Source organism: Narcine bancroftii, chromosome 9, assembly GCF_036971445.1.
Source record: "Narcine bancroftii isolate sNarBan1 chromosome 9, sNarBan1.hap1, whole genome shotgun sequence".
NCBI lineage: Eukaryota > Metazoa > Chordata > Chondrichthyes > Torpediniformes > Narcinidae > Narcine > Narcine bancroftii.
Genome location: NC_091477.1, coordinates 9,868,067 through 9,895,009, shown reverse-complemented (window position 1 = coordinate 9,895,009; position 26,943 = coordinate 9,868,067). Strand labels below are relative to the sequence as shown.

The window sequence follows — 26,943 nt, the reverse complement described above, 5'->3', positions numbered from 1 at the left end:
AGAAGAGACATGGGGAAAGATGGGGGTGTGGTGGGGGGGGGGGTGTTGGTGGTATGCTAAAAGAAACTGAAGTTGATGTTAATGCCATCTGGTTTGAGGATGCCCAGAAAGAATATGAGGTGTTGTTCCATGTCATCTCATTCTGGCAGTGCACGAGACCACAGTCAGCCACGTCGACCAAGGGCTGAGGTGGGGCAAGATAAAGGGTGGCCTCTGGGAGATCCACACGATTGTGATGACCAGAGCCAAGGTGCTCAACGAAGCAGTTTCCCAGTTTACATTCAGTCTCTCTGATGTAATGGAGACCACAACAGGAGTGCCTGGGAACAGATGCGATGGAGACAAAGGGATTGAGAGAACGGAATGGAATCTTGATGGGGTCAGGGTGTGATGAGGTTCAGCTGTAGGAGTTGGTGGGTTTGGATATACCTTCTGGGAAGAGACTGGTGAAGGAATCCAGAAATTAGGTAACAAAGGTCCAGGCACAATGACACACAACAAGCTGAGGGAGCCCACTCTCACTCTGCAAAATGACTGACACCCTAACTTGTGAAATAGTAAGAAGAGGAAATTTCCTTTAACTAGCTGAGAGCTTGGATTTCATTGCAGTAACAAGAGAAAATCAGTTGAAAAGGGAACCAGAAAGAAGCTGAAAATGGGAACTCAACAAGATCGTCATTATTTCATAAGATATACTTTTGAAAATTTATTCTAACCACAAATGAAACTCTTCATGCTCATGTAGCGCTATCAATTAACCTCCTTAGACAGAGTTGTGATTAATAGGTTTTAATCACCTGAAGACATCAACACATATCACATCTGTAAGCAGATGTGTAAGGAAATATCTGAGATTTGTAATAATTTGTAATAGCAGTTGTGTTAGTGGAGGATTTTAATTTTCCTAATATAGATTGGGAGACGCATTCCGTGAAGGGGCTGGATGGATTAGAATTTGTAAAATGCGTACAGGATAGCTTTTGCAGCAATATGTTGAGGTAGGCACTAGAGAAGGGGCAGTATTGGATCTACTGTTGGGGAATGAATTAGGGTAGGTGACTGAGGTGTGTAATGGGAGCACTTCAGATCCAGTAATCACGGTACCATTAGTTTCAATATAATTATGGAAAGGGATAGGTCAGGTCTGACAATGAAGGTTTTTGAGTTGGGGAAAAGCAGATTTGATGAAATGAGAAAGGATTTGCAAGAAGTGTTTTGGGCTGGTTTATTTTATGGGAAGGAGGTAGAAGAGGTCATTTAAAAGTGAAAATTTGAGGGTGCAGAATCTTTATGTCCCTGTTAAAATAAAAGGCAGGGTCAAAAGTTCGAGAGAGCCGTGGTTTTCAAGGGAGATTAGAAAGTTGGTTTGAGATAAAAGGGAGGCCTACATTAAATACAGGAAGCAAGGTTTGGACGAGATGCTTGAAAATGGTTTGTAAAAAGAAGCTTAAGAAAGAAATTAGGATAGCGAAAAGAAGGTACGAGTGGCTATAGCAAACAAGGTGAAGTAAATCCGAAGGGATTTTACAAATATGGGAATAGCAAAAGGAGAGTAAATGATAAAATTGGTCCATTAGAGAATCAGAATGGACAAATGTGTGCAGATATTAATGAGTTCTTCTCATCGGTATTCACTAGGGAAAAGGATATGGAATCGTGTATGATAAGCGAGGCAAAAGGGGAAATTATGGAAAACATAGGGGTTAGGAGAGATGGGGTGTTGGAACTTCTGTGGTATCTAAAGGTGAATAAGTCTTCAGGACCTGATGCTTCACTCTCCACCTGAAACCAACCTCTCAAAACATTTAGCGACAATGGTCCAGAGTAAGGGCAGCAGGATGATAGTCACTCGACTCGTGGTGGTGGAGCACTTTGGCACAGGCACGATTATAGCAGTTTTAAAACTTGTTGGAACAACCTTGGCCAAGAACAGATTAAAAATATGCGTAAAAACTTTTGATCTGTGCAAGCTCTAAACACTCGACCAGGAATGCCATCTGCCCCAGCACATTCACCCTTCTAAGGATGGCTTATACATTCATAATAGAAAACGGGAGAGGTACTTCATTCAGTAAAGGATCCACCTTGAGAGGGAAGTCCTTATTTTCGTAATTGAAATAAGCATAGAAATAATTAAGCTCTGCAGAAAATTTAAAGGGTTACAGCTAGAAACAGGTGTTTTACCAAATGATTTATAATCTGTGATAATGTGTCTGAGGATGCCGCTTTAGTTGCCCATTCAGAGCCAGCTCTTCAGCGCTTGACGTCCTGCTTTGCGGAAACTGCCAAAATGTTTGGCCTGGAAGTCAGCCTGAAGAAAACTGAGGTCCTCCATCAGCCAGCTCCCCACCATGTCTACCAGCCCCCCCACATCTCCATCGGGCACACAAAACTCAAAACGGTCAACCAGTTTACCTATCTCGGCTGCACCATTTCATCAGATGCAAGGATCGACAATGAGATAGACAACAGACTCGCCAAGGCAAATAGCGCCTTTGGAAGACTACACAAAAGAGTCTGGAAAAACAACCAACTGAAAAACCTCACAAAGATAAGTGTATACAGAGCCGTTGTCATACCCACACTCCTGTTCGGCTCCGAATCATGGGTCCTCTACCGGCACCACCTACGGCTCCTAGAACGCTTCCACCAGCGTTGTCTCCGCTCCATCCTCAACATCTATTGGAGCGCTTTCATCCCTAACGTCGAAGTACTCGAGATGGCAGAGGTCGACAGCATCGAGTCCACGCTGCTGAAGATCCAGCTGCGCTGGATGGGTCACGTCTCCAGATTGGAGGACCATCGCCTTCCCAAGATCGTGTTATATGGCGAGCTCTCCACTGGCCACCGTGACAGAGGTGCACCAAAGAAAAGGTACAAGGACTGCCTAAAGAAATCTCTTGGTGCCTGCCACATTGACCACCGCCAGTGGGCTGATAACGCCTCAAACCGTGCATCTTGGCGCCTCACAGTTTGGCGGGCAGCAACCTCCTTTGAAGAAGACCGCAGAGCCCACCTCTCTGACAAAAGGCAAAGGAGGAAAAACCCAACACCCAACCCCAACCAACCAATTTTCCCCTGCAACTGCTGCAACCGTGTCTGCCTGTCCCGCATCGGACTTGTCAGCCACAAACGAGCCTGCAGCTGACGTGGACTTTTTTTTACCCCCTCCATAAATCTTCGTCTGCGAAGCCAAGCCAAAGAAATACAAAGTGCTCTTCAATCTTCTGTTTGTATCATTGTTTAGCCTGAGAGAGTCCCTCTTTAAATTGGACCTAGCTATCTCTTGGTCTCCTGCTCTAAAAGGCCAAATCTTTGTCTCTAATCAAACGGTGGACCTCACTATTCATCTGCAGTTTCTGGTTTGCAAATATTTTAATTTTCTTCTGTGATGTAACTCCATCCACACACCTATTTATATACTCAATAACAAAGTTGATACATCAATATCAATCTGAGAATCCACTGTGAGAAAGGAGAAAGGATCTAGAGAGTGTGGATTGGGACAAGGTGTGTTCTGGCAAGGATGGGCTTGGTAAGTGGGAGGCTTTCAAAGATAATATTTTGAGAGTACAGAGTTTGTATGTTCCTGACAGGGTGAAAGGCAAAGTAACGGGCATCGGGATCCTTGGTTTTCAAGGGATATTAGGGATTTGGTTAAGAAGAAGACAGATGTATAGGAGGTAAAGGCAACAAGGAGCAAATGAGGAACTTGAGGAGTATAAAAATGCAAAAAAAAACAAGAAAGAAATCAGGTGGGATAAAAGATGACATGATGTTGCTTTGACAGGCAACGTGAGGGAAAATCCGAATGACTTTGACAGGTAGATGAAGATCAAAAGTATAGTAAGTTGGTCCTCTTGAAGATTAGAGTGACAGGCAATATATGGAGCCAAAGAGATGGGGCAATGTTTAATGTTTTTTTTTCCATCTATATTTACTCAGGAAACTGGAATAAAGTCTATGGAAGTGAGGCAAACAAGCAGTAAGTTCATGGAACCTATACAGGTTAAAGAGGAGGAGGCACTTGCTATTTTAAGGCAAGTAAATGTAGATAAATCTCCAGGTCTCAGCTGAGACCTTGAGGAAGACTGGAATAAAAAAAAAATTCTGGGGCCCTGGCAGATATACGTAACATGTCCTTCGCCATGGATGAGGTCCTAGAGGATTGGATGGTAGCTCATGTTGTTCTGTTTAAATATGGCTCTAAAAATAATCCAGAAACTTATAGATTGGTGAGCCTGACATCAGTATTGGATAAATTATTGTAAGGTATTCTAAAAGATTGGATATACAAGTATTTGAATAGACGGGGATTGATCAGCCATATTCAACATAGCTTTTTGTGTGTGGTAGATCAAGTTTAACCAATCTTATGGAGTTTGTTGAGGAGATGACAAGAAAGTTGATTAAAGAGAGGCCATGAATGTTGTCCTCATGGACTTTAGTAAGGCCTTTGTCAATATCCTGATTAAGAGGTTAGTCAGGAAGGATCAGTCGCTCAGTATTCATGGTGAGGTAGTAAAGTGGATTAGCCATTGGCTTTATGGGAGAAGCCAGAGAGTGGTGGTGAATGATTGTCTCTCTAACTGGAGGACTGTGATTATCCTCAGAGATTGTAGCTGGTCCACTGTTGTTTGTCATCTGGATGAGAATGTGGTAAATTGGATCAGCAAGTTTGCAGATGACACAGAGATTAGAGGGATCTGGACCAAATGGAAAAATGGGCTGAAAAATGGCAGATGGAATATAACATAGACAAATGTGAGGTGTTGCCCTTTGGAAAGACAAACCAAGAAAGGATGTTTACAGTACACAGTAGGACACAGAGGAGTATGGTAGGAATCTCAGAATCTTGGCTTGGCTTCGCGGATGAAGATTTATGGAGGGGTAAATGTCCACGTTAGCTGCAGGCTCGTTTGTGGCTGACAAGTCCGATGCAGGACAGGCAGACATGGTTGCAGCGGTTGCAGGGGAAAATTTGTTGGTTGGGGTTGGGTGTTGGGTTTTTCCTCCTTTTTCTTTTGTCAGTGAGGTGGGCTCTGCGGTCTTCTTCAAAGGAGGTTGCTGCCCGCCGAACTGTGAGGCGCCAAGATGCACGGTTTGAGGTGATATCAGCCCACTGGCGGTGGTCAATATGGCAGGCACCAAGAGATTTCTTTAGGCAGTCCTTGTACCTCTTCTTTGGTGCACCTCTGACACGATGGCCTGTGGAGAGCTCCCCATATAACACGATTTTGGGAAGGCGATGGTCCTCCATTCTGGAGACGTGACCCACCCAGTGCAGTTGGATCTTCAACAGCGTGGATTCGATGCTGTCGGCCTCTGCCATCTCGAGTACTTTGATGTTAGGGATGAAGTCGCTCCAATGAATGTTGAGGATGGAGCGGAGACAACGCTGGTGGAAGCGTTCTAGGAGCCGTAGGTGATGCCGGTAGAGGACCCATGATTCGGAGCCGAACAGGAGTGTGGGTATGACAACGGCTCTGTATATGCTTATCTTTGTGAGGTTTTCAGAATACAGCTATAGTAAAACTGCGATTATCCAAAATCAGATTCTCCAAAATCCATATCCAACGATTTTTTGAAACATTTTGAATACCCACACTCCTGTTCGGCTCTGAATCATGGGTCCTCTACCGGCATCACCTACGGCTCCTAGAACACTTCCACCAGCGTTGTCTCCGCTCCATCCTCAACATTCATTGGAGCGACTTCATCCCTAACATCAAAGTACTCGAGATGGCAGAGGCCGACAGCATCGAATCCACGCTGTTGAAGATCCAACTGCGCTGGGTAGGTCACGTCTCTAGAATGGAGGAATAAATGTGGATATCCAAAACAAATCAGAAATTCTCTTTTATCTGAATTGTTTTCAGAACTGAACTGACTGGGGACCTTGGGCTGCCAGCAGAAGCATGGTCTTGATGGGGAGATGTTAGTGATTGGCAGCGGCCAGCATTGTTTTTGGTGAGATTTGAACATTATTTTAATGCTTTAAAATCCTTTTTTTGTTGTTTAAACAAGTGATTTGCTGTTGCTACTGGGCAGTTTTAAAAAAAATGACCAGTTCTCAAAAAAAAAAACATTTATCTGACATGGGCCTTGTCCTAACCATTTTGGATTATTGGAGTTGTCCTGTACCTAATTCCCTGAAAGTGGCATCACAGCAGAAAGAATTGTAAAGAGAGCTTTTGTCATATTGGCCTTCATAAATCAAATTATTGAGCATAGGATTTGGGATGTTATGGTGAGTGTTATGTCTCTGGGTTACTTGGGAGGCTTCTTAAATAACTTAGAGATGCAAGATTCAAATAACAGAAGAGACTTTACTTACTGATCTCTTCCACCATCACAGGACACTCTTCACGCACACTCATATACATACGGCCCACAGTGGTGAACTACAGTGAGAAGGGTGTATTTCTACACGGTTACAAAATAGTTCTCATTATCCTGACTAAGACATTGATGAATCCATGTTTGGCGTGCAGTATTGTGTACAGTTTTGGTCACTTAAATACATGGCGGATATCAATAAGAATGAAAGAGTGCAAAGGAGATCTACAAGGATGTTGCCAGTACTTGAAGGTCTGAGTTAAAAGTTAGGACTTTATTCCATGCAGTGCAGAACAATGATGGGAGATTAGACAGAGATGTACAAAATTACAATGGGTATAAATAGAGTAAAACCAAGCAGACATTTTCTGATGTGGTTTAGGTGAAATCAAAACTGAAGCACATGGTTTAAAGATAAAGAGGAAAAGTTTAAAACATTAGGGGGAACTTCACACAGGGAGTGCTAGGAATGTGGAACAAGCTGCCCAGCTAAATTGGTAAATGCAAATTTTGATATTTAAGAAAAATTTGGATAGGTACATGGACGGGAGGGGTACAAAGGGATATGATCCGGGTGCAGGTCAGTGGGACTAAAATATTCTGGCACAGACTAGAAGGGACGAAAGGCCTGTTTCTGTGCTGTAGTGTTCTATGGTTTTCTGGTTCCAGTAGGAACACATTTAAAAACTGATTATGTAAATATTATAAATGAAGTAAAAGGTGCTTCCTCTGCTTCCCCAGAGTCTGTTTCCTCTCTAGAATCTGTAACCCCTCGTGGCTGCTGCCCAATTACTCCGCGGTTGCAGGATTTTTAAATAAAACCACTGTCGGCTCCATTTACGTGCTGTTTAAAGCTTGTACGAAGCTGACGACAGTTGGACTTGGCGGTTGGACCCTGCGAGAGTGCCATGACTCCGCTCCTCACTCTCCACAGGTCTACACCAGCAGCAGAGATGCGGTTCCAACCAGCTCTGCCACTGATATCTATCTCATTCATATAATTATTTATTTTGCATTTCTCTTCCGTAAATATATATATATATATATATATTTTCTCTTTGTTGCATCTTATGATTTAATTAATACTTAAATTGTTGTTATTGTGTTTTATGGGCCTGGAAAGTGTGTATATTGGATCTGTATATTACAGTGAATAGACCCTTAATTCATTCAAACATCAGAATCTATTCACAGATTAGTCTGAGAATGACGAACTGAAGGAAAGTCTGGGAAGCTACATTCATGAGGAGAAACACTGAAGGTGCACACTGCCGAGAAAATAAACGTTGAATGGAGCGGAAGCTGACAAGGAAATAGGGACAAATCATTCAATATACCAATACTGCTTAATTCAAAAAATAAGATTTCATATCCAGAGGAAGAAAATTCAAATGCTGGGGAAGTAGCAGCAATAGGACAATGAACCTGACAGTGTTTAATTTTAATTCTTACTCAAACTATAGTCTTAACTCTTAAACTATCCTTAACAATAAGTGTGTGCGCGCGCATGTGCATGTGTTCTACCCAAAACATTACAGTCCAGGCCAAAATCTAAAAAGTTACTTCAGAGTTCAGTCTTTTAACTTCAGTGTTGAAGTGTAGGCCTTTGAAATCTGATGTCCAGAATTAATGTCGAACTGACAGGAAGACTGGAGTTGTGGCTGCTACAGACTCAATAATTCTCCTTGCGTTGACTTTGAAGAAATGTCCATCCACACAAGCTGTGGACATAACACTCCTGGTCCTTTTGTAGGGGAGACTCGAACTGGGGGGCCTCCACAAAGCTTCCAAGACCCTGGCATCTTTCCAAGTAACTTCACTGCTAGTCACACTCAAAATGAAGCATTTTGCTTCCCAAAAGACCCTCGTGGTACAGGTCAATCCACCGAAAAGTCCCAGTCACTCACAGAGTAGGCTTTGCTCTGAATTCCACAGAATGGCTGGCCACAAGAGCTGCTTCAAAAAAAATCTGTTTTCTCTTCAGCATCAGAAAGGTTCTCCCTTGCAAAATCACAATGTCTTTACAAATATATCAAATCTGGAACAGCCAGTTCTTCCAATGCATTGAATTGTCACTGGGCTGTAATTTGTTCTGATGGTGCTTGTGCGAAATGTTAAATATTAACTATGACCATTCAGTTCCTCCTGTATATACCATTCCTTACAGTGATAATCCCATTTACTAAAACAGGAGCTCATAATACTATAATTAGCCCAAGTCTCAAGTACATACAGGAGAGGGGGAACCAGCAGAACATGGTTTTTGGGGTAGTTTGTGGTCTTGTTCCTCAAGCATTCTTTTTCTCACATATGGACAGATTGTGATGGTGACCTCCATCTCAACATTTGCCCTCATTGATGGATGGTTCCAAGAAGTGGGAGGTGGATCACATTTTCAACCATCTTGTCTTGGAGTTTGTACGTGTGGTTGACCTTACATGGACTCATCATCCCGACTTCAAAGATTTCACCCAAATATTGAAATCTCTTTCCGGCCTCAACTATCCTATCTTGCTGACCTCTCCGAGTGAAAAGCTGACCCAAAATCTTTCTCTCATCAGGAGACTCTGAGAACTGAATATACCAGAGAAATTCAAGCCACTTTTTTCACTGGATAAGGGTCATTTTATTTTGTTTGGCCACGGGACATGGATGTCACTGGCAAGGTCAGCTTTGCCTATCTACTCCCAATTGAGAAGATAGCAATGAGCTGACATAATGAACTGTTGGGAGTCCATGGGGCGGAACGGTTAATGCTAACGGCAGGGCTTTGAATCAGGCACTGTTTGTCAGGAGATTGTACGTTCTCCTGGAGTCCGCGAGGGTTTCCTTTGGGCGCTCCACTTTCCTTCCACCTTTCAAAATGTCCCAGGATCATAGGTTAATTGGGTGTGATTGTGCAGCATTGTCCGAAATGGCCTGTTACCATGCTGTATGTCTGAGTGAAAATGCTGGCACTAAGTGATTTCAGGATTGTGATTGCCATGAGTCTATCTTTGGACAACATCTAATTCTTCATTTTGACAGTCAATTCCAGTTAAATAAAAGGAGGAACTGAACAGTGAAAGTGTTTCCTCAATGGCCAAGCAAATGTAAATTTCCAGCTGTGAATAATATTTCCTTACAATTAGTTTCATTCCAGGCACCGATTTTTCCCCAGTATTGCTGATGTACAAAATGAAAAATTGCAGACCCTTGAATACAGAATTTGAGCTCCTTTCTGCTCTGTCGCTGGACCTTGTCCAGTCTCCAACAGTGGAGAAGCAGGAGTTTGCTAAGATTGACAGCACTTTAGCGATGGAATCAGGTCTTGCAGCAGATCAGACCTGGAGCAGTATCTGCAGCCTTTGAATCAGGAAGCAGCAGTTGTGAGGAAGAAGGATAAGAAGAAGATGCATTGCCAGGCTGAGGAACAGTTTCTTCCTGGGGGCAGTCAGACTGCTGAATGACCAAAGCAACTGCTTACACTAACCATCCAAGACTCTCATATTCATAAACAAAATGCATTTATTTATTTTTATATCTGTATGTTTGCCTTTATGTGTGTTATGTCGGGTTGTGTGTTTTCATGTTTTGCATCGAGGACCGGAGAGCGCTCTTTCGTCAGGTTGTACTTGTGCAAATGGATGATAATAAACCTGAACGTGTTAACTATTTGCTTTTGCACCAAAGTTATTCATTAATCCGAGTGATTTTAAGCAAATTGTTTTAAAATTCTTAATGAGTTTAACTTGCATTGATTATTTTAACGTCAATACTTGTGAATGTCAAGGGGATTCAGAACATAACAAAGCTTGGTCCATCTGATGGGCAATCAGTTCTCCGGACAGACCCCCTCAGTGACACTTTTCTCATGAGAAAAAAAAGGTTCAAGGATGTCCTCAAATTCTGCTTGAAAAAAATATACAATGTCCTGACTGATTCCTGGGAATCTCTCATCCATGCTGGCTCAAGGTAGAGAATGAGAATTTGGCTCAGTATAAAATCCAAATGATGGAGCATGCAGCAGTGTTGCTTAAGGCTGGAATAAAGGTACATCTTTTAAGCATGGCACAGTTAATGTATTGGTTATCGAGATGCTATTACAGCCCCAGTGATCTGGGTTTGAATCCAGAAGTTTGTACATTCTTCCATGTCCTGCATGGGAGTTCGCTGGGTGCTTCGGTTTCCTCCCATCCATCAAAACGTATGGGGTTGTAGGTTAATTGGGTGCAATTTGGTGGGAAGGTTCTCAATGGGCAGAATTGGCTTCAACCGTATTGTAAATAAAATGTACGTGAAATTTACCTGCCCACACTCCCAGGCACCTCCTGCCTGATCTGTGGATGGAGCTTCAGTTCTAAAACTGACCTCATCAGCCACCTCAGGATTCGAATAAGTAAGTCAATGGTAAACCTGAGGGACTGACTAAGAAGAAGAGGAACAAAGAGATGGTATTTTACTAATGACAGGTTCATCCAGCTCTCTGATAGCAGCAGAGAAGAAGCTATCTTTAAATCCTGACAGCAGTTGTTTTCAAACTCTTGTGTCTTCTGCCTAACAGGATGGGTGAGAGTGTGACCAGTGTGGGCTAGGTCTTTTAATATGTTGACTGTTTTCCTCGAGGCATTTGGAAGTGAAAATGAAGTCATTGGATGGGAGATTGAATTTCATGATGGCCTGAGCTAGATCTACAACTTACTGAAATTTCTTGTGGTTTTGTACCAAGCTGTGAGGCATCCTGACAGGAAACTTTCTCTGATGCATCTACAGATATTGGAAAGAGATGTTGGAAGCATGCTGAATTTCTTTAGGTTTCTGAGAAAGCAGTGGCATTGGTGTGTCTTTTTGGCCATAGTGTCAACATGGTTGGACCAGGACACATTGTTGGTGACATTTAAACTCAAAAAACTTAAAGCTCTTAACCATCTCCAACTCAACACAATTGAATCAGGTCACTAACATAAAGGAAAGGAATAAAATGTACCTACGAGGCTGGCTGTGGTACAAAACAGACTGGTGTCCATTTTACAAGCCTGTCAATAAAGATTTATTGAAATCATTACTGCTTTATCATGATAAATCCTGAATTACAAGTTGCGTTGGCATCATTCGGGCTTGCACCACTTGAATTATGTAGATGCTTTCCTTTTACACTGAATCTGAAAAGATATGTTGAAATTGCATTCAGAGGAAGTACTCTCATTTTCAAGCCATTTTTGAGAAGTTATTATCTTCACTCAGGTAAAAGATTGGTGAAAGTACCGAGCCGTTCTAAAATTATTTAAAAAAGATCATTTCCAAAAAGTGGAACTTTTACAGATTATTCATGTTCTTGTGTAAACTATTTGTGCATAAATGACAGATGAATCATCCTCCCTTGAAGACAGGTTCTGAAAGAGAATGACATAGCAATTATATTTAAGGCTTTTGCTATTGTATCTGATCGATCAGTTTTACAGACGTGAAGCAGAAATTAATGTTTGCTGGATCTAAGATATCATCCACAAGAACCAATGTACTTACAGCATCTGATGCTTGATTGGATGAGGGTGTATCATGTCTGTGCCCTGTGATAAATGCAAACATCACAATTAATGGATGACACAGGTGGAACACACTGACACAGGAAGTGACAAATAGAAGTCAGGTGTCTGAAACTTTGTACATTTCACTCTCTCTCTAACAGAGGCATTCGTCTTCACTCCATTAAGGACATTTTCTTTTAAAGAAGCGATGTCTTAAGAAAGCAGCTTCTATCATCTAGCACTCAGGCTTTTCCCTTTTCTCACAGCCACCATCAGAAAGGAGGGTCAGGTGCCTGAAGACGAACACCCAATGGTACAAAACCAACTTCTTCCCCTCTGCCACCAGATGACTGAAAGGACAATGAACCACAGACACTACCTCAGTTTTTTCTCTTTTTTTTTCCCAATCTTGTAATTTGTAGTAATTTTGCACCTTGCTCTGCACAATGCTGCTGCTCCAAAACAATAAATTTTGTGAGACATGCACATGGCAATAAACCTACTTCTGATTTTGATCGGAAAGACGTCGATTTTGCATAACTCAGTTGACAACTCTATGACTGAGATTCACACAAGCCACAACGTTTACACAGTGAGCAATAGAGATGGCCATAAATGAACTGAATCCCTTCCTGAGTCCATGGAGGTTGCAGTGATCACTTATGGTTCAGTCGGTATGCATGTCACAGTCATATACAGAACAGGCCCCTCAGCCCAACTCATCCATGCTGACCAAGTGGCAGTCTGCTCTAGTCCCATGTTCCTGCATTTCCCTCTGATCATCCCCTGTCCATAAATCTATCCAAATGTTTTTTTCAAGGTTGTCATTGATCCACTTCAAACAGCTTCTTCTCATAGATCTTTAACTACCCTCTGAATGACAAGGTTGCCTCTCAGGTCCCTCTTAAGTCTTCCTCTCTCACTTAAATCCCATTATCAGCAGTTGTATTGGATCACGGATCGGGGCTTGCTGAAGTCAACCTATCTATTAGCAATTTAAAAATTCACCAATCTGTTCAGGGGATTATACTCAACAAACCATGGAAATTAAAAATAATACAAGATGGTTTTCAATATGTAGAATATTATTGTGGTGATACACCACTAGCCTACTGCAGGGGGCGATCTCTGTACCTGCAGGAAGATCACCGGAGGACTGACCACAAATGGCCGGCTGTCAATCAGCTGACCTGAATAGACATAACTCCACCCGGCCACAGCCCGGGATATAATCCTGAGCCGGCCCCTCCTGATCCAGTCACTCAGGAGCCACCAGTACAGCTACCACTGTAGCAGAGACTTTTAACCGAATAAAGCCTGTTGTACAGTCTTTGTTGAGTTTTGCATCTGCTTCCTGCTGCAGTGGTGTATCACAATTATTTTATTTAATTTCCAGATACAGTAAGGTAACAGGCCCTTCCAGTCCACAAGCTCAAACTACCCAAATACACCCATGTGACCAAATAAAATGCTAACCCCATACATCTTTGGAATGTGGGATGAAACCAGAACTCCCGGGGGAACCCCATGCAGGTAAGGGGAGAATGTACAAACCCTTACAGAGAGTGCTGGATTAGAACCCAGGTCACTGGCACTGTAATAGCATGGTGCTAACCTTGTCGCCCCATTATCTTGGGGGAACACTTTAGTTCAGGCAAGTTACAGTGCCATCAAAGTGATGATTGCCCTCAGTGAAATGCATATTCATTAGACAGGCAGTAAATTTCATCCAATTTCTTTTCACTAAGTATGTAGCAAGTACATTGATGATATTACAGTGTATTACAACCTCAAAGTACGAGGAGGAAATGATATCAACATTGAGCTATATAGCAACTGGAATTGCCCAATCCTGTTCCTGTTTCTTATGGAGGTATGTCAAAATGACACAAACTCTTTTAGACGGACAGGCCCTTTCAGCCCAAAAGCTCATGCCCCACAAATGCGCCACCACCCCTGTACATTTTGAAAGGTAAGAGGAAACCAGAGCACCAGGAGGAAACCCATGCAGAGCACAGGTAAAACATAGAAAACATAGAAGATAGGAGCAGGACCCTTCGAGCCTGCTCCGCCATTCAACGAGATCATGGCTGATCTTAAAGTTCAGTACCCCGTCCCCGCCTTCTCTCTGTAACCTTTAATACCCTTATACTGAAGAAATAGATCTAATTCCCTCTAAATATATTTAATGAACCTGCCTCTACTGCCCTCTGTGGCAATGTTTAGAATGCACAAACTCCTCACAGACAGCACTGGCTTTGAACCCGGGTCACTGGCACTGTAATTGCGTTGTGCTAACCGCTAGGCTAACTGTGTGCTAAGTGCTATTCAGATAAAATAAAACAGGCACAATTCTTTCAAAATCCAATTTCTAGGCATTTTTAATGAAGCTGAAGATTCAGGATGTCCAACATATGTCACTTCACCACTTCAAAGCTCCACCAAAGAACCTTTATGTCTTTGAGAAAAATAAAATGGTGGCTTAGTTTAATCCCTAATCTACAAGGCAGCATCACCAATCATACACCACTTTGCTGTAACATCTACCCAGATCTCTGGAGGGGAGCTTGAACTCACTCAGAGAAGATCAGCTGTTTGACCCACTGCATGTTGATGGGTAGTGTGAAGAATTAAACCCAGGATGTTGCTATATTATGATGCCCCAAATGAAACAGGATTTCAAATCCAGCAGCAAAAATACTCACTCTGATTAATAAAAAAAAACATTAAAACAAAGCCAATTTACCAGTTGGTGCTTCTTTCAGGAAGGAGATGGATCCGTAATGAATATCTTCCTCTATATCTGCAAAGATTGAAATAAAGTATTTGCTTCTATTCTGGAGTTCTTAAGAGCAAAGCAAATTTTAGTTATTTCCATTGTTGTTCAGTAAAATGACATTATTTAATGGAATGGTGGTGGGCTGAATAAAGAAAGGTGATCAATCAGCACACAGGAGGGAGTTTGAAAACTTGGCTGAATTTTGCACGAACGATAACCTTGCACTCAATGTCACCAAAAATAAGCAGCTGACTGTAGACTTCAGGAAGGGAAAATCAGATGTCTACGATCCAGTGGTCATTGGGAGATTAGAGGTGGAGAGGGTGAGAAAATTTAAGTTGTTGGAATATCGCTATCTAGGAGGATCTTTTCTGGACCCAACAAACTAATGGTGCCTCGACTTTCTCAGAAGTTTGCAAAGGTTTGGAATGATGACAGAAACCCTGGAAATTTTCTACAGATGCTTAGTGGAAAGTGTGCTGACTGGCTGCATCACAATCTGGTGTGGGGACACCAAAACCCCTGAGCATAAAGCCCTCCAAAAGGTACTGGACACAGCCCAGAACATCGCAGGAAAAACCCTCCCCTCTATCAAGAACATCAGGGGACACAACTGACGGAGAGCAGCAGCAATCATCAAGGATCCACATCACCCAGCACACGTTCTGTTCTTGCTAATGGCATCAGGAAAGAGGTATAAGATACCACAAGACTTGTACCACCAGGTTCAGGAACAGCTGCGATCCCTCCACCATCAGACTCCAACAACAAACTCAAACAGAAACTCATTTAAGGACTATTACTTGTGCATTTTATTGATTTTTTTAATTCTGACAGTTTGTTTACAGTTATTTGTTTACATGTGTACGTGTGTACTTTTTTTTTGCATGACCAATAAGTGGTAATTCTTTTCTTTTTCAATCTTTTTATTATTATTATAATTTATAAACACATACAGTTCAAAGAGATATAAAAAAATACATAGTAAGTAATGAATTAATACAGAGATATTAAACAATATTACAGAATAAAAATATATCATAAAAAAAAAATTTTTGATCAGTTTAGGGTGTGAACTATCTCTAAAAAAAAGATATAATTAATAACAATATATGAAAAAAGAGAAAAAAAACCCCAAAAAAGAAGAAAAAACAAATCTGAATTAAAAAAACTTTAAAAAAACTAAAAAAAAAACCTACAGATATAACTAAACCACGCCGATCACTCTGATCTCATCTTACAGCCCAATTATCATACATAATCATAGAAAGAAAACAGAGCCAGATCAACTCACCACCAATGAAAATATTGAATAAATGGTCGCCAGGTTAACTCAAACTTAGAAGGGGATTCATAGACAGAGTTTCTAATTTTCTCTAAATTTAAACATAGTATGGTTTGGGTAAACCATTGGAAAACAGTGGGAGGATTTACCTCTTTCCAATTTAATAGTATAGATCTTCTAGCCATTAGTGTAAGAAAAGCAATCATACGATCCGCAGGAAGAGATAAATAAGTCAAATCTATCATAGGTAATCCAAAAATTGCAGTAATGGGATGTGGTTGTAAATCAATATTCAAAACAGTAGATATAATGGAAAAAAATTCCTTCCAATAATTCTGTAAAGAGGGACAGGACCAAAACATATGTGTAAGGGAAGCTAAATAAGTGGTAATTCTGCCTTGCCCACAGGAAAAAGAACCTCAGGGTTGTATGTGATGTCATGAATGTACTCTTGACAATAAATCTGAAATTTGAAATACATTAAATTTGTTGAGTTGCCAATAGTTTGGAAAATATTTCACTAGGTCAGCTCCTAGTTAAAATTTTAATTTTACCACCAATGTCAGCTCTTTGTAAATTCAGCTCCCCATGAAGGGTCATTCTAGGTTATACTTTTAATTTAAAACTTCCTACTTCCAAGACAAGAAGTTTGTTAAATTAACTCTGTCATGTAACAACAAAGACTTTTATTTAAAAGTATAATTTCTCTCTGATTTCATTTTCCATTTTCATTCTCCCACCTTCCCACTTCTCAGTAGGTTATGTTTCCACAAGGACTTGAGGCCATTGCTTTCCATGGCCCAAAAGGATGGTTAGATTAACTGCTTTCAGGACAATTCAGATTTATTAAACAGCATGAATTAAGGACATGACTGGCTTATATTTGGTTTCCTACTTTCATTCTCCAAGCTCCCCACCTCCAACTCACTGCCGGGATCATTGCTGAAGAGGTTGCACATAATCAATTAAGGACCCAATCCAACCTGCATGCAGGTCCTTTCAGCTATTCCCATCAGAAAAGAGATACAGGAGTATCAGAGCCAGCACCACCAGGTTGAGAAACAGCTTCTTCCCACGGGCAGTGAGAATGCTGAATGACCAAAGGAACTGCTCACACTGACCATCTGAGGCTCTCATTTATTTATCTATCTATCTATCTATCCATTCATCCATCCATCTATGTATTTATTTCTTTATTTGTCTATTTATTTATTTATTTACTCATTTATTTATTAATATGAATACTTGACCTGCATATATATATATTCTTTTTCTGTATGTATATTATGTTCAGTTGTGTGTCTGCATGTTTTGCACCAAGTACCAGAGAATGCTGTTCCATTGGTTTGTACTTATGCAATCAAGGGTGACAATTAACTTGACATACCATGCTGTATGTCTAAATTTAAAAAAATAAATCATGAACTATATTCAAGAAATAGGGCACCAATATCTGGACTAGAGAGTTCAAAGGATATGGGGAGAAAGCTGGAACAAGGTACCAAATTTGAATTTTATTGGAGTGGTCTGATTTATTTTAAAAATTCAAAATTTTCAAGAAAGACTTCACTGTTCCTCATGAGATTGACTCAAATATTCAGAAAAGTGGTCTGGAGAATGCAATATTGTTTAATTTGGGATGCTCATGCCATGTTAACACTTTGATTAACTATTTTCATTTATTTCAGAATCTCTGAGCTACTGGCAAAAAGTGTTGGAGGTATTTAAGGTAGTTGATATCTCCTGAAATGGACGAACCCTTTTAAGAGAGCAAGTAGATTAATTGCCGCCAACCAAACTGTCAACAAAGAGCAACAATAAACCATGAGTAATATGATGTTATGTGTGGTGATTTCCCAACATGTAAGGCTTGGGCATGAGATTCCAGTATTCCAGTGCATATTAAAATGTTGCATATTTCAGGGCAAGGGCTGCAGTTGAATGAGGAACATTGGGAGGTGTTGAGGGTTGGGTAGAAATTGTAATGCTAATTTTTTTATATTTACATTACCTATTGCACTATGTAGAGGCAGACTTGCCTGGATATCACACACAAAGTTTTCACTGTAACTTGTTCAAGGTGACAATAGGCAATTCAAATCAATTCAATTCAATTCTAATTTCAAATGAGTGAAATGTGAAATGAATAACCTCATCATATACAATAGTACACATAGAAATTCATTCAATTAACAATCTCTTTACCTTGTTGCTTTGCTTTGTGACTTACAGATGCATATTCAGAAATCCCTCTTGACTCGGGCACTGGCGTCTCATTAATCCCTGGAAGATAAATATTTTTTTTCTGATTAACATTTTAATATGGGTTGAAATAGGAACATTGGGTATTTAGACAAAGATGCCACGTGAGTGATGACATCCACCGGAATCTGATTAGTGTGGTGGAAACGTTTAAGGATGGGATATACGATGTAGTTAATGGAAACATATTTTGCCCTCGATTTATATTGAACCACATTTTGAAAGGTCCAGATAAATTTCCAGTCTTGAATACCAACGGTTCAGACAGAATGAACCTCTTGCTGGGATGATCTGTAGTAACATCAGAAAGTTTAGTCAGGATCATAACTTATGAAGAACTTTTTTTATGCCACATTTTGTAAACTGGCATGCAACAGTCTGGCATTTCAGAGAAAGCTGTGAGGCCAATGGAAGAGCAGAAAGGCTAGAATGAACAGAGCTTAGAACACTACAGCACAGTACAGGCTCTTAGGCCTTTGATGTTGTACCTACCTAAATATATATTCCTATAAAAAAAAACAAATCTTTCCTATGTCGTAACCTTCCATGTGCATGTCTAAGAGACTCTTAAATACCCCTAAAGTCCCAGCCTCCTTCACTACCCCTGACAAGGCACTCCAAGCACCTACAACTCTCTGTTTAAAACACTTACCCTGATGTCTCCCCTAAACTTTCCTCCCTTTACTTTATGCAGATGTCCTCTGCTGTTGGCTATTGCCAACCTGGTATGGTGGAGGGGCCGAGCCAAGGGAGCAGTCAGCATCAGGGTAATGGCCAGGCAACTGAGGGGTAGCACCAAGTGGTCAGGTTGATGTGAGGAACCAGCACCTGTAAAGACCTGCGTGTGGGTGATATTTGAGCTGATGTCGTATTGATATCGGTACTTTTTTTACTGCTTCTCCAAGAGATCACGGGACCATGATTCCAATCATTATATTTATTCATGGAGAGCTAAGGACATCTTCAAAAGGTTTCTCCTTCAGGAAATCTGCGATGACAGAGTTCAAAGGGAATTATCACTGTCAGGACATTAGGCATCTAAACAATGTGGCCTTCATTATTGTCAGACGCCTGCCGGTGTAGTGAGGACCTTTGCGATACATTGGTCAGTAAGGCTGATCCTCTCTTATGTATCTGAAGCAAAATAACTCCAGGCATTGAAGTGAAGTCAGAGAGTTGAGACTGGTTGGATTTCTCAAACATAGCAGGTTCAAGATAAATTTAGTGTTGTGTAATAAAACAGAAACTGCAATATTACATGAAATTTCCTTTATTCTACCATAAGGCAGACAAAGATTCGCTCTCAGCAAAAATTGCCCAGCGGCCCTCACAGCCTCCTTTCTATTTATAAATTACAGAACAGCTGACACTTGTGGTCTCCTGGCCAATATTTATCCCTGAGTTAAAAGATGTTTGTTGACCTCATTTCAGGCTTGTTCATTTGGCATTGATTTCTCGGATGGTGATGACACAGGCACTATGTGGTCAGACCACAGTGCAGAAGCATTTGAAGTCACACAGCTGCCTCCACACAACAACATATATAGCCAGCACAAGCCCCACTGCAAGTTATCATGTTTTTGCCCAGCCATTCTCAACTTTATTTAGGCTATGGCCTCCTTTGTATTCTGCCCCCCTTGTAGCAGTGCAGCATCAGCGACACGGATTCGAATCTTGTGCTGTCTGTAAGGAATTTGCACCTTCTCCCCATGTCTGAGTGGGTTTCCTCCAGCTGCTCTGGTTTCCTCCCACCCTTCAAAATGTATCAGGGTTGTAGATAATTGAATGTAATTGGATGGCACAGGCTCGAGGGATGGAAAAGGCCCGTTACTGTGCTATACATTGAAATAATATTAAAATAAAATAGGGGAGGCATAGTTGGTGTAGCAGTTAGCGCAAAGCTGTTATAGCGCCAGCGACCGGAATCAAGGTTCAAATCCCTTGCTGTCGGTAAGGGGTTTGCATGCTCTCCCCATGTCTGCGTGGGTTTTCCTTGCAGGCTCCAGTTTCTTCCCACCGTTCAAAATTTAAATTAAATAAATAGTAAATCAATAAAAATAATATTATGGGCTCCCTTCCCTGTGAATCAGTCAAATTTAGATGATATCTTCTGTACTTCTCTTCTACTGACTACATAAAATATAATTGATGTTTTCAGTCCAAGGCCTCCCTTAAATGTGCCCCTGGGAGCGCATGGAATAGCTGTTTATACAGACTAAAAAGAGTGAAATATTTTATCAGCCAGAGAAACACAAACACCTCTATTTATCTTATCCCAAATTAATTGTTCTTTACTCTTTGTAGAAAAGTTAAAATGCTTATTGGCAGTGCGATCTGCTGGATTGGGACTTCTTCAAGTCCTTTACCTGTGAGTTTGCATTTTCTTCGAAGCAACAGGATTAACAAGATAATGATGAGAAGAGCCAGACCCCCAGTAATTAGAACAATGTGGTGTGTATTAAGATAATAACCTGTCAAAACAATAATCAAAAATTTCACGTTTATAGATTAAAATTACATCATTCAAAAGCTCCCCCAATGACCCATCAAGAACAACATGACTAACTTAGATCAAAGGTTTAATTCCTGATCCAGATTGATAAGAGTACTTATCAGTTAGAGATAGGAAACAAATTACACAGGATTTGTTTTTTTTTCAGGACTCTGTGGAGGTCATGATAGATTGGAAGACAGTGAATGTGGGTTTAATTTTAACATGGTCGAAGAATTTGGATGGGTACATGAATGGGAGCGGTATGGACTGAGTGCAGGTCAAAAAAAAAACTTCAGCACAGATTCGAAGGGCCAAAGGGGCCGGCTTCTCTGCTATCATATTCTATGGTTCTAACATTATTCAGAGAAACACAAAAGTTGGCAGATGCTGTGATGGTGGAGGAGGAACTCAATGGGTCTTGAGGAATCCATAGGAGGTAAAACTATATAACTAGCCTTTCAGGCTTGAGTCCTTCAAGGTATGAGCATAAAAGCTGGCAGATGCCTGAATTAAAAGGCTAGGGAGAAGAACAGGACAGCAAAGAGTAAAGATAAGAATGAACTGGGGTTGGGTTTAGCTCTGTGAATGCAGAGCTGCGGGAAAGGAGAGGGAAAAAGAGAGCGAGAGAGAGAGAGAGAGAGAAGAAAGGGGGCATAGGTGAATAGATGGGGGTAACAGAAACCAAAGAACTTGATGTTAATGCCATCTAGTTGGAGGGAGTCCAAACATGACACGAGGTGTTGTACCTCCATTTCCTCGAGCGCTCTCAGTCTGGCGGTGTAATTTAAAGTAAACAGCAATAAAATAGTGACATAATTTCCTGGATTTTTGATGCACATGGATGTATAAATTATTTAGTGGCAGTTTTAAATCAAAAGTGCAAATGCGACTTGTTCTCTTTCTTGTACAAAAGTGAAGCCTGTTCATTTCATATGGAAATTGAGAAACTGGACCGGGGATTTTGGTGCAGTGTTCACCTTTCCATGGCCGTCATCCTTGGTGCAAATCCTCACAATGTGTACAGAGATTCTTACATCAATGCAAAAAGGTAATTTTAAAATATACATCATCAACAAGCTGTGTGCAGCTGCTTGCGAATGAGTGGAATCGACAAAAGTATTGGAGCTAGATTCTGGTCATCATGTTTCAGAAGAATGGAAGGTTGTTAAACAAGATCTATATCAACAGTTTTTGGGGCATTGTAATGATGGATTAGAGTGGTTTGGATTATTTTCTTTGTAGAAGAGAATATTGGAGGTTGATTTGAAGGGTCTGATTGTGATGGTTTTCCCCTTAATTGAAATGGTTAGAGGTTATAGATAAAGAGAAAGCAATCCATAAAGACGTGTGGAAACCTTTTTTGTTTATACAGTTTGTGGTGATGTCTGAGAGGCAGGTCGCACATGTTGGGGAGGTAGCTTTCTGGAGGGAACTATATGCTGGATTGTCAAAGAAAAAGGCCAGAGGAATGGTGTGGAGAAACCTCTATTGTACATACTTGTCATATGTAAATCATATGACCTTTCCTGGTTGACTCTGCTCTCACTGGCCAGCTCGTGACTCCTCCCCTTTCTTCCCCATAAAGGCTGTCATGCCATGAGCCTGCCCCCAGTTTGAATCTGGGTCAGTGTGAGAGACCACACAAGGATCCATCTCTTATCAATAAAAGCCTTCAGTTTTGGCAACTTCAATCTCTGTGTAATTGATCGTTCATCAAAGGGTACCCAAGATTTTCTCTAGTAGAGATTTGGCTTGGATATGATGGCTCAATTGCTACACAACGCTGCCTCTCACAACCAGGTTTCACAGCGGCATCATGGAAAACACTGATCATCCATCATCAACAGGGATAAGCATTGCCTTCAATGTGTCAACACAGCTTCTGGTTAAAGGTTCACCCTGCAGTACTGGTCCCTGCCTTCCTGTGTGTTTCTGAGATTACATACAACAAAAGTAACTTTACATGCATCCAAAGATTTGAAAGAAATGCCTTTGATTGAGCCACAATCGCTGTTGGACATAAAACATTGCAAGTATTCAGCATGAAATAGCAGCAATTGACAAAATCTTCCTGTAAAGATTACATACTCTTCGCCTGGAGATGAAATGGAATGAAAACCTTGGGTGTGTGTTGATGAAACAATCCACATGTCCATTTCCTTTGGGCTTCTTCAGCTTTTTGAATGACCAACTGTAAGGAGTTGTGTTTCTGCTGTTGTTCCATTACATATTTCTCCTCTACGACTTTGCCTTCATCGTTGATCCAAACCAGTTTCATTGATTCACTGACCTCAGACACGGTGCAGGTCAGGGTAACTTTGTTTCCTTCAGTCTCTGCTTCAGACGAATCAGGTGTGACTAGAAACAAAGAAATCATTAAACAACAGCCTAAGTTTCAACTCAATGGTGTTGCTTTTTTCACAATATTCTGCATCTGTAAAACTTGCCCAAAGGATCACTGACATTGTAAGAGTGTAAAATTAAATTGCGCTACTTGGGTTTGCACAATCTTTTACTGTACAATAAACAAACATTGCCCACAACAAGGTACCTGTCCAAAGAGGTGGACCAACACTCCTCCCCAACAACCCAAGTCCATCACTAGTACTGGCTCCCATCCATTGAAGACTGGCACTACCTCAAGAGGACAGCAAACATCAGAAAGGACTCCCATCAACCTGGTCACAACTTATTTTAACTGCTGGATTCAGGCAGAAGGTACAGTACCTCTAGTTTCAAGAACAACTCTGGCTCTTGGACCTCCGTGTACTACCCTAATCATACCCTACTCCAGGATCACCAAATGAACTGAACACACCATTGAGCCATCATACTTTTGCACTAACTGCTACCAAAAATATGTATTTACCTATTCTTTTATATACATATATTTTAAAATTAGACATACAACATTGTAACGGGCCAATTCGGCCTGACGAATCTGTGCTGCCCAATTTACATCCCATTAACCAACACCCCGGGTCGTTTTGAAGGGTGGGAGGAAATTGGAGCCCCCAGAGAAAACTCAGGCAGACGCGAGGAGAATGTACAAACTCCTTACAGTCAGCGTGGGGTTCGAACCCAGGTCTGGTCGCGATTGCTGGCACTGTAAAAGGAGTTGCACTAATCACTGCACCAACCGTATCTTTTTTTCACCTCATGGCGCATTGTAATAGTTTGATTTATACAATTGTCGTTGGAGTATCTCACAAACCTGTGTTGCTGCAGTAAATAAGTACAGGTACTTCTGTGCATCTGCACATTAAATTTATGATGAAAACACCTCATCTCATATCATGTCATATTAAATCTTACACCATATCAATGAATATTAATTGAGAATTTATAACATTTACACTCACTATAAACCTTGATAGAGCATAAAACAGGCCCTTCCACCCAACTACTCCATGCTAAATAATATGATATTCTGAGCTAATCTTATTTGCCTGCACTTGGTCCCTCCACATTTCTCATCCATAAATCAGTCCAATACCTTTCGGATGTTGCTAATGTGCTCCCTTGCATCATTTTCTTGTGCAGTTTATTCCATTTACGGACCATCTACAAAGAGAAAAAATTGCTTCCCGAGTCCCTCCTGAATCTTTCTCCTTTATTTACAGAATCATCTCCCCTGGGAAAAAGTCTATGAGCATTCACTTTATCCACGCCCCTCATAATTTTATAAACCCCCAGAAGATCACTCCTCAACTTCTTTGATCTGGGGAATAAAGATACGATCTTTCCAACCTTCCCTACTACTCAACCCCTGCAAGTTCCAATTACATCTTAGTGAATAATCTCTGTACCCCTATCAATTTATTGATATCCTTCCTAGTGCAGGAAAGACCAGAACTGCTCTTAAACCTCGCAGTTTTGTGGTCTAACCAATGGTTTGTATCGTTAAATCAAGATGTCCAACTTCTGCATTCTATACTCCACCCAATAAAGGTGAGCGTGTCAAAATGCCTTCTTACCCACTTATATTGACTTCTATGTTCAAGAAATAATGCATCTGTAACTCTCGGTCCTCTACTTGGCAACACTCTCTCGAAGCCCACCATTCGAGGAGGCTTCAAAAAGTAAGCTGGGACTCAGATATGTTTTAAGAAAATTTGAATGAACATTTGACCTTTGGGGCTTGAGCCCTTCATCAAAGTATGAGAAAATGCCGGTGAGCGTCAGAATAAAAACGTGGGAAGGGGAAGTGGTGGGGGGGCGGGTGGTGGTGGCAGGGCAGGAGATGATAGGTGGAGAAGGGAGGGAGGGGACAGCAGCACTGAGGGGGAGGTGGTGGGTGAAAAGGTAGGATGTGTAGGTGAAAGAATTGGAAGGGCAGGAAATGGGGGAGGGGGAAGAAAAGGCGAGCAGGTTCAATGGAAATCAGTGAAGTCAATGTTCATGCCATCTGTCTGAAGGGTGTCCAGATGGAAAATAAGATGTTGTTCCTCCAATGCATGGGTGGTCAGGGTGGGACAGTACATAAGGTCATGAAAAGACATGAGAGCATGGGAGTGAAACTCGGAATTGAAGTGGTTTCACTTTATTTTTATGGCAGGTTCATTTGAATTTGTTTTAATTGAATTTCACCACATTATTTCTCATATGTATAACATAGAACGTTTTTCAAGCAAAATAAGTAAAAGAGCATTTCAAAGTTTTTCTCAATGATGTTGCTTTAGATTTTGTGCTTTGCAAAATCCAAAGAAGTTCAAGCAGAAGCCCTAGAAGAAAAAGAACTCTCTTCATTTTGGGAAATAAAGGAGAAATTTGGCTGTAATTACAGTGTACAGAGTATAGAAACTCTGCCGTGATTTTATCAACGAAAAGAACAGCAATGTGCCCTCCTACCTTTAACTGTGATTAGTTCAATGGTCACATGTTTATATGTTCCAATAGAACACGTGTAAACTCCGGCATCCTCAAACCGCACAGGGACAATCCTCAGACTGAAATTCATGCCACTCAGATTTCCAACTCTGGCTCCCAGTCGATTCCCAAAGTAGCTCCTGTCGATGTTGATCGGCTGAGACCTGCGAGTGGAAGCGATGTCCTTCACTTGATTCTGGAAACGTTGTGACCTCCAAGTCCATTTGGTGTCAGTGAACTCAGCAGAAGCTCCACAAATCAGGTCAAGTTCACTGTCATCTTTGTCTGACCGGTAAACTGTGAACTTCTTATTGCTTAAATCTACAAGAGAGGCACAGGGAACCAAGGAGTTAGATCTTCACAGATGCTGAGATACCACTGCTCATATTTTCCACAAGCACAAGGATTCCGGGATGTCAGCGGGGTGGGCTTCACTGGGATGAGGTCAGTTGGGAACTGGGATACATCAGCTGCCCATCTTGTTGCTCATTGTTCCAACACTGGGCTGTATGACAAAGTCCATCTTCCCAACAAAGATACTGTTGTGGTGGTGGTAACAAGCAATCTGTTACATGGTTTTAGCAATTACAGTGCAGGTCTGAGTGGGGACATACAGAGAGAGAGACAGACAGACAGACAGAGACAGAGAGAGTGATAGAGACAGAGACAGAGAAAAAGAGAAAGTGAGACAGAGAGAGAGTGAGAAAGAGAGAAAGACAAAAAGAAACAGAGAGAGAGAGAGAAAGACAGAAACAGAGAGAAACAGAGATGGAGAGAGAGAGAGTCTACACTCCATGTACAAGATGAAGAATAGTTTGATATCAGGAACTATTCAACAGCTGTATCTTCAGACTCACCCCAATCCACTTCAATATCTGGATTTCCGGTGAGAACAGTGGAGCCATTTTCCCGCATTTCCCACGTGTAGAGTTGGGGACTTCCTACTCCAACGTGCTGGACAATCAGATAGATGGTGTTATTCAGATGGATCTGGTCAGTGTTGTTCATCTTGTTTTGCTGGGATGATCCTCTTGGTTTCCAGTGAAGACTGACAGTGTCTGGGAGTCTGGAGATGGTACAGCAGAGGGTGATGTCACTGCCCATTACAGGTCTGTGGGAGTCTGCCTCAACTGTGGAAAGAGACACATGGCGTGTGATTCTGTTCCCCATGAACGTTCTGTACTGCTTCAGGTAGAATTGTCATTATGCTAGAAAGAGACATTTGGCTGAATGAGGTCTACACAATAGCCTGGTGATGCAAGGTCAATGCTGATGACTTTCAAGAAGCTGCCCAAACAGATGGAGTCCTCTCTGCGGTCAGGATTTTACTTTCTCCTTTGCATTTGGTGTCAGGGGCCAGTGTAAGGTCTGAGAAATGTGATGTTGTAGTGGGTTGCACTGATCTGCA

General features: G+C 41.3%; 1 protein-coding gene across 2 annotated transcripts; it reads right to left on the bottom strand.

Moving 5' to 3' along the window:
- Positions 1–11,344: 11,344 nt before the first annotated feature.
- On the bottom strand, positions 11,345–26,918 carry LOC138743174 (uncharacterized). 2 transcript variants are annotated; one of them, XM_069898089.1, is made up of 8 exons: positions 26,393–26,916; positions 25,518–25,856; positions 22,755–23,024; positions 20,539–20,643; positions 18,116–18,193; positions 14,593–14,649; positions 11,845–11,888; positions 11,345–11,711 (listed from the first exon to the last, which is right to left on the bottom strand). In XM_069898089.1, exons 1-8 carry the CDS (start codon positions 26,703–26,705, stop codon positions 11,646–11,648), a joined length of 1,272 nt encoding a protein of 423 aa, XP_069754190.1. In that variant the 5' UTR covers positions 26,706–26,916; the 3' UTR covers positions 11,345–11,645. The 2 variants fall into 2 exon arrangements, with proteins under 2 accessions (XP_069754190.1, XP_069754191.1); XM_069898090.1 differs by lacking the exon at positions 20,539–20,643 and having other exon boundaries at positions 26,393–26,918.
- Between the last annotated feature and the right edge of the window lie 25 nt (positions 26,919–26,943).

Excerpts from the sequence above, each read along its gene's own strand:
- LOC138743174 (XM_069898089.1), bottom strand. The coding sequence starts at position 26,705 with ATGGGGAACAGAATCACACGCCATGTGTCTCTTTCCACAGTTGAGGCA. Across the intron at positions 25,857-26,392 it reads AGATATTGAAGTGGATTGGG|ATTTAAGCAATAAGAAGTTC; the intron begins GTGAGTCTGAAG and ends CCTCTCTTGTAG. Across the intron at positions 11,712-11,844 it reads CCAATCAAGCATCAGATGCT|AACCTGTCTTCAAGGGAGGA; the intron begins GTAAGTACATTG and ends ATTCTCTTTCAG.